Raw genomic sequence first — 15,762 nt, forward strand, 5'->3', positions numbered from 1 at the left:
GGACTGTCTCACAGGAGTCTCACTACAGGCTGCTGGTTAGCATTGGACTTCTGCAAAAATCTGCCTTAGTATGCAGCTGCATCAAACTGTAAAGAGACTATGGGCTGGATTTTATTTTTCCTGCCAGGGGTGAGAGTGGCAGAATGCAAACTCACTGCTGGCCCTGATATCGCAGCTCATCCAATCAAGCATCGGACATCCAATTTGTGGTCATCCAGCAGGGAAGCAGCGAATTTGGCATGTCCATATTAACTCTTTACAACTTTTACAGATGCACCATAGAAAGCATCCTATCTGGCTGCATCACAGCCTGGTATGGCAACTGCTCGGCCCAAGACCGCAAAAAACTTCAGAGAGTCGTGAACACTGCCCAGTCCATCACACTGCCTCCCATCCATTGACTCCATCTACACCTCCCGCTGCCTGGGGAAAGTGGGCAGCATAATCAAAGACCCCTCCCACCCGGCTTACTGACTCTTCCAACTCCTTCCATGGGCAGGAGATACAAGAGTCCGAGAACACGCACAAACAGACTCAAAAACAGCTTCTTCCCCACTGTCACCAGACTCCGAAAAGACCCTCTTATGGACTGACCTCATTGACACTACACTCTGTATGCTTCACCCGATGCCAGTGTTATGTAGTTACATTGTGTACCTTGTGTTGCCCTATTATGTATTTTCTTTTATTTAATTTTCTTCTCATGTACTTAAAGATCTGTTGAGCTGTTCGCAGAAAAATACTTTTCACTCAACCTCGACACACGTGACAATAAATAAATCCAATCTAATCCAATCCAATTAGGGGTGCAAGTGGGGGGAGGGTCTCTGCGCCCCTTCGGGAGCCGAAGCATGGACATCTTGTAGCACAGGGGTCATTCCGCGAACAGGAAGTCAATCACAGCTACACATTTAAAAGCGCTGCTGCTCCCTGAATCTGACTTTCCTTCTGTTGATAGCTCAAAAAGGCAAAAAAAAACCTGAGTTTATAAAAAACATATTGACGCTGTCGCCTTCAACAGCAGAATCTGCTGTTACATTCAGCCATGGTTCCTGCGGTAGGCCTTTTCTTTGACTCTTGTGTGGCCTGGTCATAGCTGTTGAAAAACACTCCTAAACCTAGAAGAATCATAAAATTCCTACAGTGCAGAAGCAGGCCATTCGACCCATCGAGTCTGCACCGACCCTCTGAAAGAGCACCCTACCCAAGCACAATCCCCCATCCTATCCTAACCCAACCTAACCTTTGGACAATTAGGGGTAATTTATCATGGCCAATCCACCTAACCTACACATCTTTGGACTGTGGGAGTAAACCGGAGCACCTGGAGGAAACCCATGCAGATACGGGGAGAAAGTGCAAACTCCACACAGACAGTCACCCGACATCGGAATCGAACCCGGATTCCTGGCACTGTGAGGCAGTAGTGCTAACCACTGTGCCATCGTGCCACCCCTAACCTGTTCATGTCCAAAGACCAAAAAATGTACCGGACACCCAAAAATAGCAAACAATGGTTGTTGACAAGTTGAATAACTTATTAATTAGTAAATTCAATATGGCGGGTGGGCTGCCGATTTCCATGCCTGCCTGATCTGTACCTGTTAAGTCCAGCCCTATCTCTATGCAATCACTATGTCCGAGATTTAACGTGAGGGAAGAGTCCTGTTGTGGGCACGTTTAGCGGGGTGCCGCCCCGATCTCTCAACCTCCCACCTCAGCTACCGGACCCCTCCAACGTATTTGTAAGGGGGTCGTCGAGCCTCCCCTCACCCCACCTCGTAAGGGCAGGGCACCCCCAGGCCCGATCCCTGGTACAGGCAACCTGCCACCCAAGCACCTTGGCACTGCCAGCCTGGCACACTGGCTGTGCCCCTGCCAGCCTGGCAGTGACAGGGTGGCACTGCCAGGGGCTCCAGGTGGCACTGCCAAGGTGCCAGGCTGGCTTTGGAAATGCCAGGATACCACCCTCCCCAGAGCCCGATCCCCCAGGTGTCATTCCGCCTGTGCCACATTTGTGTGGACCAGTTCTAAACCGCACCATAGCAAGGTCTCCCAGGTGCGGGGGCTTGATCCCCGGCCTTGGGAAAATCTGGTGCAGACATATTTAAGTGAGGCTAACTGCTCACTTAAATATGCAAATCTGTATCCTGCCCAGTGAGGGCGAGATCCAGATCTACCAAAGTTATTTGACATCAGAACTTTCAAATAAGCCCTAAATCCCTTCTGGAATCTGCATTTGCAAAGAATGCCCGATTTTTGTCTCAGTTTGTCCCAGGCAGTAATAGGGCTCTGTGCCCTACGGACATCTGAGTGTGCCATGCATTGTATTGAACCAAATGTTCTTGTATTTCACTGGAAACTGCTACATTTGAATTGTATTGTAATGTGTTTTTATAAGAATTATGAATAAGGTGTATTTTCTGGAAAAATAGATCCGCTGCATAACTTAGGCCCCGAAGACAAACACTGGACAGTCATTTTTGGTCTGCAACTGGATAAGTGAAATTGAATGTGCTCTTTCATTAACAGCACAGATTTAATTACTGAACTGTCATGAGGCCATATTGTCAACTGTGTAAATCCAGTGATTTGTCACTTGTGCGGGAAACAGGTTTTTCAGAATGCTATATTTACCAGCCTGACTCCACGTCAGATTTAAAGCATTACATATGTCACTATTTACTGTCAGCAATAGCAAACCCTCATGTGGGAACAGGGAGCTGCTGTTATATTGATACCAACACAGTGCTGGTGCTAACAATACAATATATTGGGTAAGTTTCTCTGGCCTCCCTGTGGCGTGTTTCTCAGCGGCAGAAGGCAGCCCACTATTGGACGGCAGTGGGATCACACCATCTCACACACGCACAAATATGCACAGACACACGTACAACATACATATACACTGACACGCCCACATCCCCATACAGAATAAAGTCTGAACTTAGAATGGTTCAAACAACTTGATGCAAACTTTTCAATGTTCACCTTGCATCAGTTCCAATTTCACAGTAACGCACATGAAGTTGATCACTACAGGCTGTTACTCGTCAGCTCTTTGGAGATAGGCATGGGGTGCCCAATGTCCTCCCATCACCATGCCATTTTGCCAGAGGCAGGAATGTTGGCAGACGGGCAGCAGCTGGGGGCTATTTAAGTGACCAACGAACGGCTAACCCACCTCATTGAGCATATTTCCAGAGCTTGTGGGGCATTCTGCCCCATGGGGAGATGGTCAGGTCAACCTTGGCGACATCCCAGTGGGTTCCAAGGGGAACCCTCTTTTCTGGGAGCTACATGGCCCACACAGGGTCCCATGGGTGCACTGGCCATCCCCGTAGCAATGGTGCCGCTGCCCTCAGTAACCCACACCCAGCTAACCGGGCCCTGCCTGGCATGGCCCCAGCATTCCAAGATCCCATTTACCTGACTTTGAGGGTGGACGGCCATCGATGCATCTTCATCCTGCGGGTGCAGCCCGAGCAATTGCCACCACCAGCCACCCTCTGATTGGGCTGGCAATTCTTTGGGGCAAGCTGCATCCTTATGGTGAAAGGGAGGCCAGGTGACAGCCACCTGATTGGCTACCTCCTGCAAAATGTGGCTCTCCAAAGCTGGGCCGAGTCACCCCTCCCCAATTTCAGCGTCAGGACCCCTACCACCTCTGAAAATTCTGACCCGTGTTCCAAATTTGATTCTTTTAAAAATATTTTTATTAGGGTTTTCACATTTCATAAAATATTTTGCACAAGTTAAAATCGAAACATGTATCTACAAGAATTTACAACCACTATCATTCAGAAAAAAAATTGTAAACAAAAAAACGGAGAGGAAAAAAAAGAAACAAAAAAAGGAAAACAAGATGTTATTGAGCACTTTCTGGGCCAGACGGTCACCCAAGATGTGACCACCCGACCGTGTGGGGGGCCAGTAATTGTCTGTGCTCCCCTGGGATGGGCCTTTGTGTAGCTGCGGGGAAGGATCCTGTTTTGGGGGCCCACCGTTGCTGCTGTGCGGCCTACCCCCCCCCACCCCCCCGGTTGCCTCCTGACATTTACCCATGCTGGAGGTGGGGGTGCGCGTCAACACAGTGTGCTCTTTCTCTCGCTGCCCTTTCGTCCGTTGTGGTTCTCTTCACCTTTACCTGTCCTGTCTTTCCCTTTGGTGCTTATGTTCCCCCCCACACCGCTTATTCTCCGCCTTCCCCCTCCTTCCTATCTTCTCCCTCCCCTCCCTCTTGCCCTACCTTGTCCTAGGTCCCTCCCCCACCCCCTGCTCCTCCCTCCCTGCTCTATTGGATGCTGGTTATGAACAAGTTGCAACAGGTTGGTGAACAGCCTTCACATTTTGTGGAAGCCTTCCTCCGATGGCGTACTTCATTTTCTTCAGCTGGAGAAATTCTTTAGCCGGATTCCACCAAGTAGGACAGCCAGTTTGCGGCCTTGGGTGATGTTGCTGATCACCAGCCGAGCAGGAGCTTCCGGCGGATGATCAGGGAGGCAATGGTCCCCAACCCCATTAAAAGCTCTGGCTGTTCTGATACACTGAAGACCGCCACTCGTGAGCACGGCTCCACCCTCACTCCAGTGAAGGCCAATGAACTGGGAGCAAGTGGGTCAGAATGGAGGAGTGTTCCTGCACACTGCAGTAACTCACCATGGTTCCTTAGACAGCACCTTCCAAACCACAACCACTGCCATCTAGAAGGACAAGAGCAGCAGATATCTTGGAACCTCACCACCTGGAAGTTGCCTTCCAAGCCACGCAGGGTCAAAATCCTGGAACAGCACAACCCCTAACAGCACAGTGGGTGTTCCTACACCTCAAGGACTGCAGCGGTTCAAGAAGGCAACTCACCACCACCTTCTGAAGGGCAACTAGGGATGGACAATAAATAGTGACCTAACCAGCGACACCCACATCCTGTCAATCAATAAAAAGCAAACTCGACGGCCACTCCTATCCTTTCCTCGCGGCTGCCTCCTTTCTCAGCTGATGAGCCAGTAGGAGGCTGGCTTTGTCTCCATGCTCATAAAAGTACCCTGTGTGTGGCGGATCTGGTTCACACTTTCCCAGTGGGGAGCAGGTCAATATCCATTTGTAGCTTATTCCTCTCCACCAGTAGTTCCAGCACAGTTGGGGTCATGGAGTATCACTGATTCACTTCCAGTATGGAGTCAATCAGCTGTTGCCTGGCCACCTTCTCCTTCCTATCTTTGAGTGCCCTGTACACAATAATTTACCCCCTTATCACCGCCTCCCAGAGACCTCCCCATTTTGGTTGCACGTTACATACCCATTGATAGCTTGTGATATCCTCTCACAGGATGCCTTATCGGCGAGGAGGGCCCTGCCCAGCCTCCATGGGGGGCACTGAGCCTGGCCCATCACCAACCTCACATCCACGTAGTGTGGAGTATGATCGGAGATTCTGATGGCGGAGTACTCAGCATCCGTGGGGTTCCTGCCCTCGATATTCTCTGGCATACCCACAATGCGGAGGTTCTGGCGGCGACACCGATTCTCTTGATCCTCTACCGCCCCCTTAAGTGTTTCTTGCATCATCACTGACTTTGCCACCTCCGTCTCCAGTGAGGTGATCCGAGCATCTTGTTCGGTTGCTGCTTTATCGAGCTCCTTTATCGTCGCTTCCTGCGCCTCCAATCGCTGCTCCGTCTTTTCCACCGCCTCCTCAAAGGGCGCCAGGTAGAAGGCGAAGAGGGGAGCCATCAACTCTAACTTAATTGCGTCCCTGTGTTTGAGGAGCTCCTGAGTTAGGAGCTCCATCCACTGGTTTATTGGCGGGTAGTCCAGACGTGTGTGTCGGTGATCCGGCATGATCGGCTGCGATTGGTTCCATTTTGCTCCGCGTCTTCCCCGCTTCGAATTTCCTCTCCAGACTTTCACTAATTCTGCCGTCCCTTGGGTTCTTTGAGTTGTTTGCGGGCATCTCTCCATGTCTGGGATGACCTTGGAGGAGGATGGAGGGGAGGCTGGGGTTTTGCTGGCTGAGTGGTCCATTTTCGGGCTACAAATGCCTATTTCCAAGTTTTCAGGAGGGAGCCACCTTTCCTGTGACTCCCCGCCACCGGAACCCCTATATTTGATTCTGTTGTCTTCAAACCATTTTCATCGACTCGGCCTATCAAGTCCAGGATGGTCAACAAATATCTGACTACACTGCTCCCATTTTCCAGTGCTTAGCCCATAGTCTGCAAGGTTAAGGCAGCACCAGTGAGTATCTAAATACTTCTTAAATGTTACGCGAGTTTCTGACTCAACCACCCTTTCAGACAGTGAGGTGCAGACTCCCATCTGTGTGGAAAAAGTTTCTCCTCAACTCCCCTCTTCACCTTCTACCTCTTACTTTAAATCTATACTCTGTGGTTATTGGCTCCCCTACGAATTGAAAAGTGCCTTCCTATCCACCATATCTTATACACCTCGATCAGGTCCCCTCTCAACATTTGCTGCTCCAAGGAAAACAACTCCAGCCAATTCAAATATCCTCATAGCTCAGACCCTCAAGCCCAGGCAGCATTTGAGTGAATCTTCTCTGCACCCTCTCCAGTGCAATCACATCCTTCCCATAATGTGACCAGAACTGCACGCAGTACTCCAGTTATGGCCTAACTAGTGTTTTATACAGTTCAAGCATGACTTCCCTGCTCTTGTATTCTGTGCCTAATAAAGGCAACTATCCCATATGCCTTCTTAACCAATTGATCTACCTGCCCCGCTACTTCAGGGACCTGCACTGTGGATTTTACACTGATGTTAAATAAATAATATCCCATTGTTGTATACCCAGCAGTTTCAAATGTGTATCTGTGCCAAAGGTCAAACTAATTACTTTACAATGTGGATAGAGAAAACAAGGCTGATCAAATTAATCTTTCCTGAGCAGACACTTTAGTCACAAATATACTTTTGTTGGCTGACAGCTGAAATGGAAAAAAATTGAAATGAAAACAGTTATAAGAGTCAACACTTGTCAAGTTTACTCAATTGTTCCATACTCTGTGAAGCCTACTCATGGCAAACAATATTTTTTTTTGCTAGTACAGAACTTGATTATTGCTGAAAAAAAACATTTTGTTGAAACTTTTTTGTCTTGCACTCTTCAGAACAATCACAAGAATACCGAGGTCATGGGAAACAACAACTTTACATTCTATAAGAAGGTGCTGATTGGTTGGCAAGTGGACTCTAATTGGTAGAGCTGTAGGTGCGAGGAATGCACCAGTTGATGGTGGCTCACAGTTAACTGCCAAGAATTGTTTGAAGTTTAAACCAGGCAGCTTAACTCTGATTGGTCAAGTGATTGCCCTGAGGAATGAACCAGCAATTGACCAACGCTTATTTTGTTTAGCTGAATCAGGTGCAATGTGTGTTATTTTTCTCTGCAAAACACAGTACTAATACACAGTTCATGCAAATGCGCCACACTGCAAGCCTGACTTCCAATCATAAATTAGTTGTCAGTGTAATTCTTAACACACTAGAGGATTATTTAGCAAATGTTGTCCAATCGCATCTAATGTTGGGCACTTTGAGATTTGCAAGCACGGGCTGATTGGGTACAGTCTGTATCTTGCCCATTGTGATGATGTGGAGATGCCGGCGTTGGACAGCGTTCCTCAGATTCACCTGAGGAAGGAGTAGTGCTCCGAAAGCTAGTGATTCGGAACAAACCTGTTGGACTTGCCCATTGTGACCAGCGAAAGGGACATGCTGTTTGATATGATTCACCTTTCTTTGGGATGTATGGCCCGCATACCTTGCATTACATTTGCACTTAAATTCATATACCATGGGCACAATTCAACAACCGCATTGTGCCCTGCGGGATCTGGGCAAGTCACGTAAATAGTGGGCAAGGCCAAAAGCTTGTCGGGGGCTCAAACATTCCAGGTTGGGGATTGCCCCTGGGCAGGGGGGGGCTTTGTGTCAGTGAGCACTTCAAGCCATCTTTAAATATTGTGGAGACCCATTCAGGGGCAAACTGCAGCCTGTCTGTCCCACCAAACACTTCCAGAACATGGCCCTGCTGTGCCTTCAATGCTGAAACTCAATTTCACTCCCTTTGACTGTGAGCAGCTTCTAGCTGCATAGTTGAAGGCGATTGCAAATGATGAATTAGCCTTGTCAGTTGTGAGAACACTTAACATTCCTCAACTCTCAAGTGGTTTCTCGAGGGTACATGTGCCATGCCTCAGAGGATGATTAGTACACAACATCTCAAGAAGACATTGAAGCCTGAACACTGTGCCTGAGCTCTAGGAGTATCAGCAAGTGTGTGGCTCGCTGGATGGCACTCAGAGTAGGCGAGAGTCATGGTGAGGGTGAAGGGGGCTTGGGGGATTTAAGGGTCTCGGGATGGGAGCCCTCGCTGATTGTCGGCCTCTCTCCCTCTCCAATTCCTTCCAGGTTAAAAAACGTTTGCTGGTGTGGATCCCGCAAAAGCTGCCCTCGCGTTGATGGTGGCAGCCGAGGGGGACAGATGTCGGAGAAGGAGTCAGCAGCGACGGCGCAGGCTGGAAGCAGCACCCCATGTGCAGGGGGTCGTCTCACACACTGAAGACGCGACCCACCATCAGACTGAGGAGGAACCAGATGGGTACGCCAGTGACAGCCCAAGGTGTACAGGACAGTTGGTCATTCGATGAGATGACGGACAGCATGTGCCGTAGGAGGCTCCATCTCAACAAAGAGACAGTGCGGCACCTGTGCCATGTCCTCCCCTGCAGGAGGAGGACACCTGGTGGCAGTGAAGGTCACTACAGTCCTGCGCTTTTATGCAACTGGCTCATTCCAGGATTCAAGCGGGGACTTGTGCGACATTTCTCAAGCTACAGCCGACAGGTACATCCGGGAGGACATGGATGCCTTGTATGCTGGGCATCCAACTCCATTACCTTCAATCTGGACCAAACCTACCAAGATGTCCCAAGCTGTAGGATTCTCCATCCTGGCCGGGATGCCCCAGGTCCAGGAGGCAATAGATGGCATGCATGTTGCCGTGTGCGCACCGGGGCATCAGGGTGTGCCCTTTACTAATAGGAAGGGGTTCCACTCCCTGAATACTCAGATTGTGTCTGACCATCGTGTCAGTATCTTGCACGTGTGTTCCCGCTACCCAGGGAGCATGCATGGCAACTACATCCTGGGGCACTCGGAGATCGCGGGCGTCTTTTAGGATCACTCCAGGATGACGGGTTGGCATTTGGGGGACAAGGGGTAACCACTGAGGTCCAGGCTGATGATGCCGGTGCGGAGGCCTGAGACTGAGGCAAAGACAGATATAATGCAGTCCATGCTGCCATCCACGCTGTCATTGAGCGGTGCATCGGGCTGCTAAAAATGCTTCCAATGCCTTACCACTTTGGTGGTGCCCTGCAGTACACCCCCAGAGGATCTCCCACTTTGTGGTGGTCTGTTGTGCCCTCCACAACCTAGCACAGCAGTGGGTGCCATGCTGGAGGAGGAGGAGAAGCAGGAGGAGGGACATGCTTGTCTGAGGAGGAGGCAGACTGGAGAAGCTGAAGAATGGAGGACAGGCAGCGGTAAGGGTCAGGCATGCCCGGAGGATCAGGGAGGCCCTCATCCACACCAGATTCACATAGGACCAGGGTGCGTCCGTCAGCTCAACCTCTCCCTCCCCATTTCCCTCCTTCCTCCCCCCTGATTCCCCCTCCCCCAATCCCACCTTCCCTCCAATCTCCCCCCTCCCCATCACACCACTCCATGCCCTATCACACCACTCGATCCCCTACCACCCTGTTCCATTCTCCAAGGGTCTGTGTAGCATCACTCCAGGGTGATGGGCCTGTGTTGGCACTGTCAGTGGGAGCAATGATCACTCGCTGTGAGGTAAGCTCTGGTGCTCCTCAATTTCTGTAAAAGTCTGACTCCTGCCTTTCTGCTGACAGCACGCTCACAGCCATCACCCATAAGGGGTCTGCACCGGGAACATTAAATCTTGGGCCACTGTGCCCGTGTGATGGAGGGAGCAGAGGGCACCAGGGGGTTCGGGTGCATGCAGGCCCGCTATGAAGATTAACGTCACAGAGGAGTCACATGTGTCTGGTATTACATGTTTTAATAGTGAATTATTGACATTTCCATTCCCTCTAGCTACAGATTGTTGATTTGTTATGTTGTAGGTGTAACATAAGCGGCTTCCTTGTGGTGCACTTGACAAAGGAAGGTTCGGACGTGGAGATAACTTCAACACGTTTATTAAACTATTTACGCTTCTATTACTCGGGTTCGACACTACTGCTAATCCTACTATAGCTACCCAGACTGACTAACCAGTTGCTGCAATCCACGTGGTGGGAATGATATTGAATCAACCCTGTGTCTGTACTCACTGACTGTCTCCACTGGAAAGAGGCAGATCATGTGTGTGGTGTCCTTTATATATGGGTTGGTGTAATGCCCCCCTGTGGTCGTGTCACCTCTGTGTGTATCGTGAATGTCCATTGGTCCTGTCCTATCTAATTGATCTATTGGTTGAGTGTGTGTGTGTGTGATGTTTCTGGTGCTCCCTCTAGTGTCTAGCTAGCCTACATGCATTTACATTGATGCACATCACCACAATTGTGACCCCCCCCCCCCCCACTCCGTGCTCACTCAGACGTCCTCACTCTTCTTGAACTTTTCTGGTCTACTGCTGTGTGTGGGTGTGTCTCCAGGATGCACATCAGAGGTGGAGGCAGCCCGAGATTTAGAATTGTAAATCTTTCAATTCCCCTTTGCCTCGATCTATCGGGCACCCACCCGCCTAATAATTGAGTCTGGGTGAGAGAGGCCCTTAAAGTGGCCAGTCTCGCAGAATTAATTACATTTACTATTTTCTAATCTAATGGAATCTTCTCCGAATCTGGTGAATTTTGTAAAATTAAAACCAACCCATCAACTATCTCATTAGCTGCCACTTTCAAGATCTGAGGATGAAATCCATCAGGACCCAGGGACTTGTCAGTCCGCAGTTCTGAATATTTGCTCAGTACCACTTCCCTGATGATTGTAATTTTCTTGAGTTCCTCCCTCCCTTCAAATTCCTGATTTACGGTTATTTCTCGGATGTTGCTTGCATCCTCTATAGTGAAGACCAATGCATAATACCAGTTCATTTCATCTGCCTCTCTTTATTTTCCATTATTAACCCCACAAACGCACTTTCTTTCGGACTTTGTTAACCCTTTTCTTTTTAAAATATCTGTAGAAACTCTTACGATCTTTCTTTATATTTCCGGCAGTCTTTCTCGCAGACCCTCATTTTTCCAGCTTTTTAAATCTTTTAGTCATTCTTTGGTGCTTTTCACATTCTGCCAATCTTCTGACCTGCTATCCATCTTTGCACAATGATACACTTTTTCTGTAAGTTTGATGCAGTCTTTCACTTTTTTAGTGATCCATGGATGGTGGGATCCCAATGGAATGTTTCTTTCTCGTTGGAAGATATATATTCTATGTATTTGAAATATCCCCTTAAATGTCTGTCACTGCTTCTCTATTGATTTATCCCTTAACCTAACTTGCCAGTTCACTTTTGCCATCTTTCCCTTATTTAAGTTTAAAATGCTAGTCTTAGACTCACTCTTCTCTCTCTCAAACTAAATGTAAAATTCAATCATATTATGACACTGCAACCTAGCAGTGTCTTCACTATGGAGTAACAAATTAATCCTATCTTATTGCACTTTATGTGGTCTTGTTTAACCTGCTTCCTGGTTGGCTCCAGAATAAGCTGATCTAACAATTTATCCCAAAAACATTGTATGAATTTATCTACACTACCTTTGCCCATCTGATTATTCCAGTCTATATGTAGATTAGAATTTCCCATGATAATCAAGGTGCTTTTTTTACATGCTCCCATTATTTAATCTTTGATACCCCATCTTAACGTGTTTTTACTGTAAGGGGGGGTCTGTACACCATTCCCACTTCTTACATTTTTCATTCCTCATCTCCACCCAAATTGCTTCTATATCTGGCTTCCACCCCTCGCTATTGTGCTAATGTTGTCTTTAATTCGGGCAGCACGGTAGTGCACTGTGGCTTCATAGCGCCAGGGTTCCAGGTTCGATTCCCCGCTGGGTCACTGTCTGTGCGGAGTCTGCACATTCTCCCCGTGTCTGCGTGGGTTTCCTCTGGGTGCTCCGGTTGCCTCCCACAGTCGAAAGATGTGCAGGTTAGGTGGATTGGCCATGATAAATTGCCCTTAGTGTCCAAAAAGATTAGGAGGGGTTATTGGGTTGCGGGGATAGGGTGGAAGTGAGGGCTTAAGTGGGTCGGTGCAGACTCGATGGGCCGAGTGGCCTCCTTCTGCGCTGTATGTTCTGTATCTATATCTATGAAATACCACTCCATCTTTTCCTAACTTCCTATCCTTCCTAAAAGTCAGATACTCTTCAATATTTGGCCCCATTCTATGCCATGCTGCAACCATGTCTCTGTAATGGCTATTAAATCATACCTATTAATCTTTATTTGCATGGTCAGTTCATCTGTTTTGATTCATAGAATCTATAGAAACCCTACGGTGCAGAAGGAGGCCATTCGGTCTATCAAATCTGCACCAGCCATCTGAAAGAGCACCCTAATCAGGATCCTACCCTCTTCCTGCAACCCTGCAACCCCACTTAACCTGTAAATACCTGGACACTAAGGGACAATTTAGTATGGCCAATCCACCTAACATTCATGTGTTTGTACCATGGGAGGAAACTGGAGCACCCGGAGGAAACGCATGCAGATACAGGGAGAACATACAATCTCCACACAGACAGTCACCCAAGGCTGGAGTTGAACCCGGGACCCTGGCGCTGTGAGGCAGCAGTGCTAACTGCTGTGCCACCGTGCCGCCCCTTATACGTGCATTCAGATACAGAGTCTTAAGCTTTGTCCCTTTTATGATTTTTGTAACCTCTAGCCCTATATGTTGATTCACTCTTAGATTTGTATTACCTATCCTTTCCTGTCACGGTCTGTTTATCATTTCCCATTTCAGTACTATTTATACTGAAAGCAGAGTTTCCCAATAGTAGCCACCATTACCTCCCAACTCACATATATTGACAGTAGCACACTTACTTGGAATTGGTGGAGAATTGTGGCTCCGTTGACTGCAATTCACGACATGGGCTATGGAAAGATTGTGCGATATGTTGCAACTGACTCCAGCCTACGCTACTCCAGGCATAGGACTACCAGTGGCTGCCAAGATCACCATTAGATGGGAGAGTCCAAATTGTCCCCACCACAACGAACAGCACCTTGGTAAATGTTACCTCCAGCCATATTTTTGTTGATATCATTGTATTTCATTCTGTCTTTTGATCTGCATGACAGCAGCCCAACTAATGACAGCAGCGCGTGTTCAATCCCCGTACTTGCCGAGATTATTCACAATGGCCCTGAGATTATTCACGAAGGCCCTGCCTTCTTGACCTTTCCCCTCGCCTGAGATGTGGTGATCCTCAGGCAAAATCACCACCAGCCAACTCCCCGCCTCAAAGGGGAGAGCAGCCAATGGTTATCTGGAACTATGGCTACTTTAACTCTCTTGTTGATCATATCTAACTGTAGCCCAAAAATGTTAGTATTTGTATGGCTCACATTTTCCAAACTTCTCTTAACCTGGTCACAAAATACTTCTTTTTTTAACATTTTCTATGAAGCTTTGATCTTACCTTGGTATTGACATAATCAGCTAGTTTCTGATAATCCATTGTAGCTGGGTCAGAGAGTTCCTCGGTGTAGCTCTGCCTGGCAAGCTGGATGATGAATTCCAGCATTTGATTTGACAGTTTCTTTGTAACTTGTTCAATGTCACTGGGAGTCTGTGAGGAATCAGGAATAAATTACTAACATGCTCAAAGACAATTCATTTTGACCTGGCCTAAATTAGCTCAACTCATTCCACATGTCAATGAATTCCTGATTTTCATAACATGACAAAGGGGGCATTGTAAAGGAGGAAAATGGGATCTAAACATTTCTACAGTAGGGCAAGCCTGATGACATTCAAGACCTTCGAGGGAACTGGACAATAAAGACAGTTAATGCACTGTATTTTGTTCTCTGGAACTGGAGTTAGTCCAAGACAAGATTAAGGGAATGCAAGTTCTCCCTTTCTGGATGTCCTAGGGCATCAATGTGAAATAGCTTTGGAGCAAACTTATTCAATTCTCAGTATTGGCCGCTCAGCACAAATGTGCCTTTTAATCCGGTATTCGTACTGAGAAACAGTGTCAATGTCAATGGAAAGTAAACATTCCTTGCTCTTGCCAACATATAACAATATAGCACACGATGATTCAAATTGAATATTTAATTATTGCTTTGAACTGGTTTGATCACGGAGTTAGGAACATATGAAATAGATGCAGGAGTAGGCCAATCAACGCATTGTACCTGCTCCACCAAACAGATCATAGCTGATCATCTACCTTTATGCCATTTTTCCTCACTAGCCCCATCTGCCTTGATGTCATCAGTCTCCAGGCATCTATTGATTTCTGTCTTGAGCACGCTCAATGATTGAGCTTCCACGGCCCTCTGGGGTAGAGAATTCTAAAGATTCACCACCCTCTGTGAGAAGAAATTCCTCTTCTTCTCAGTCCTAAATGGTTTGCCCCTTATTCCGAGACTGTGTTCCCTGGTTCCAGACTCATCGGCCAAGGGAAACATCCTATCCACACCTACCCTGTCACACCCTGTAATAATTTTGCAAGTTTCAATGAGATCACCTCTCATTGCTCAAAACACTCGAGAATACAGGCCCAATTTCTTCCATCTCTCCTCATAAAACAATCCTGCCATTAATGGATTAGTCTGGTGAACCTCTGTTGCACTCACTACATGGCAAGTGTATCCTTCCTTTGGCAAGGAGACTAGAGCTGTAAACAATACACCAGGTGAACTCTCACCAAGGCTCTATATAATTGCAGCAAGCCTTCTTTACTCCTGTACTCAAAGCTCCTCACAACGAAGGCCAACGCATCATTTGTCTTCTTAATTGCTTGCTGCATCTGCTGGTGAGCTTCCAGTGACTCATGAACAAGGACACCCAGGTCCATTTGAACATTAACATTTTTCAATCTCTCGCCATTTAAGAAATGCTCTGCTTTTCTGTTATTCTACCAAAGTGGATAACTTCACACTTATTCACATTATTTTCCATCTGCCATGTTCTTGCCCGTTTGTGGGCAGCACGGTGGCACAGTGGTCAGCACTGCTGCCTCTCAGTGCTAGGGACCTGGGTTCAATTCCAGTCAATGTCTGTGTGGAGTTTGTACGTTCTCCCCGTGTCTGCATGAGTTTCCTCCGGGTGCTCCGGTTTCCTGCCACAGTCCAAAGATGTGTGCTTAGGTGGATTGGCCATGCTAAATTGTCCCTTAGTGTCTAGGGGTGTGCAGGTTAGATTATGGGGTTACAGGGTTGGACAGGGTGGATGGGTGAACGGACTTGTGTAGAGTCTTCTTTCAAAGGTTGGTGCAAGCTCGATGGGCCAAATGGCCTCCTTTCGCATTGTAGGGATTCTATGATTCAGTTAGCCTGTCCAAATCCCCTTGAAGCCTCCTCGCATCTGATTCACAACCGCACTGTGTCATCAGCAAATCTGGAAATATTTGGTCCCCACATCCAAATCAGTTGTATGGATTGTGAGCAGCTGGGGCCCAAGCACCGATTTTGTGATACCCCATTAGTAACAGCCTGCCATCCCAAGAATGATCCGTTTAT

At 47.7% G+C, this 15,762-nt stretch overlaps 1 protein-coding gene across 1 annotated transcript in view; it reads right to left on the reverse strand.

Annotated features, from left to right (window-relative positions):
• The window catches only part of LOC140427830 (interphotoreceptor matrix proteoglycan 2-like), a 95,443-nt gene that overhangs the window by 40,602 nt on the left and 39,079 nt on the right, over nt 1-15,762 (reverse strand). The window contains exon 10 of the mRNA XM_072513574.1: nt 13,710-13,859. Within this exon, the coding sequence (XP_072369675.1) occupies nt 13,710-13,859 (150 nt within the window). The remainder of the gene's footprint in view (nt 1-13,709; nt 13,860-15,762) is intronic.

The sequence above is a fragment of the Scyliorhinus torazame genome, chromosome 8, assembly GCF_047496885.1.
Source record: "Scyliorhinus torazame isolate Kashiwa2021f chromosome 8, sScyTor2.1, whole genome shotgun sequence".
Taxonomy (NCBI): domain Eukaryota; kingdom Metazoa; phylum Chordata; class Chondrichthyes; order Carcharhiniformes; family Scyliorhinidae; genus Scyliorhinus; species Scyliorhinus torazame.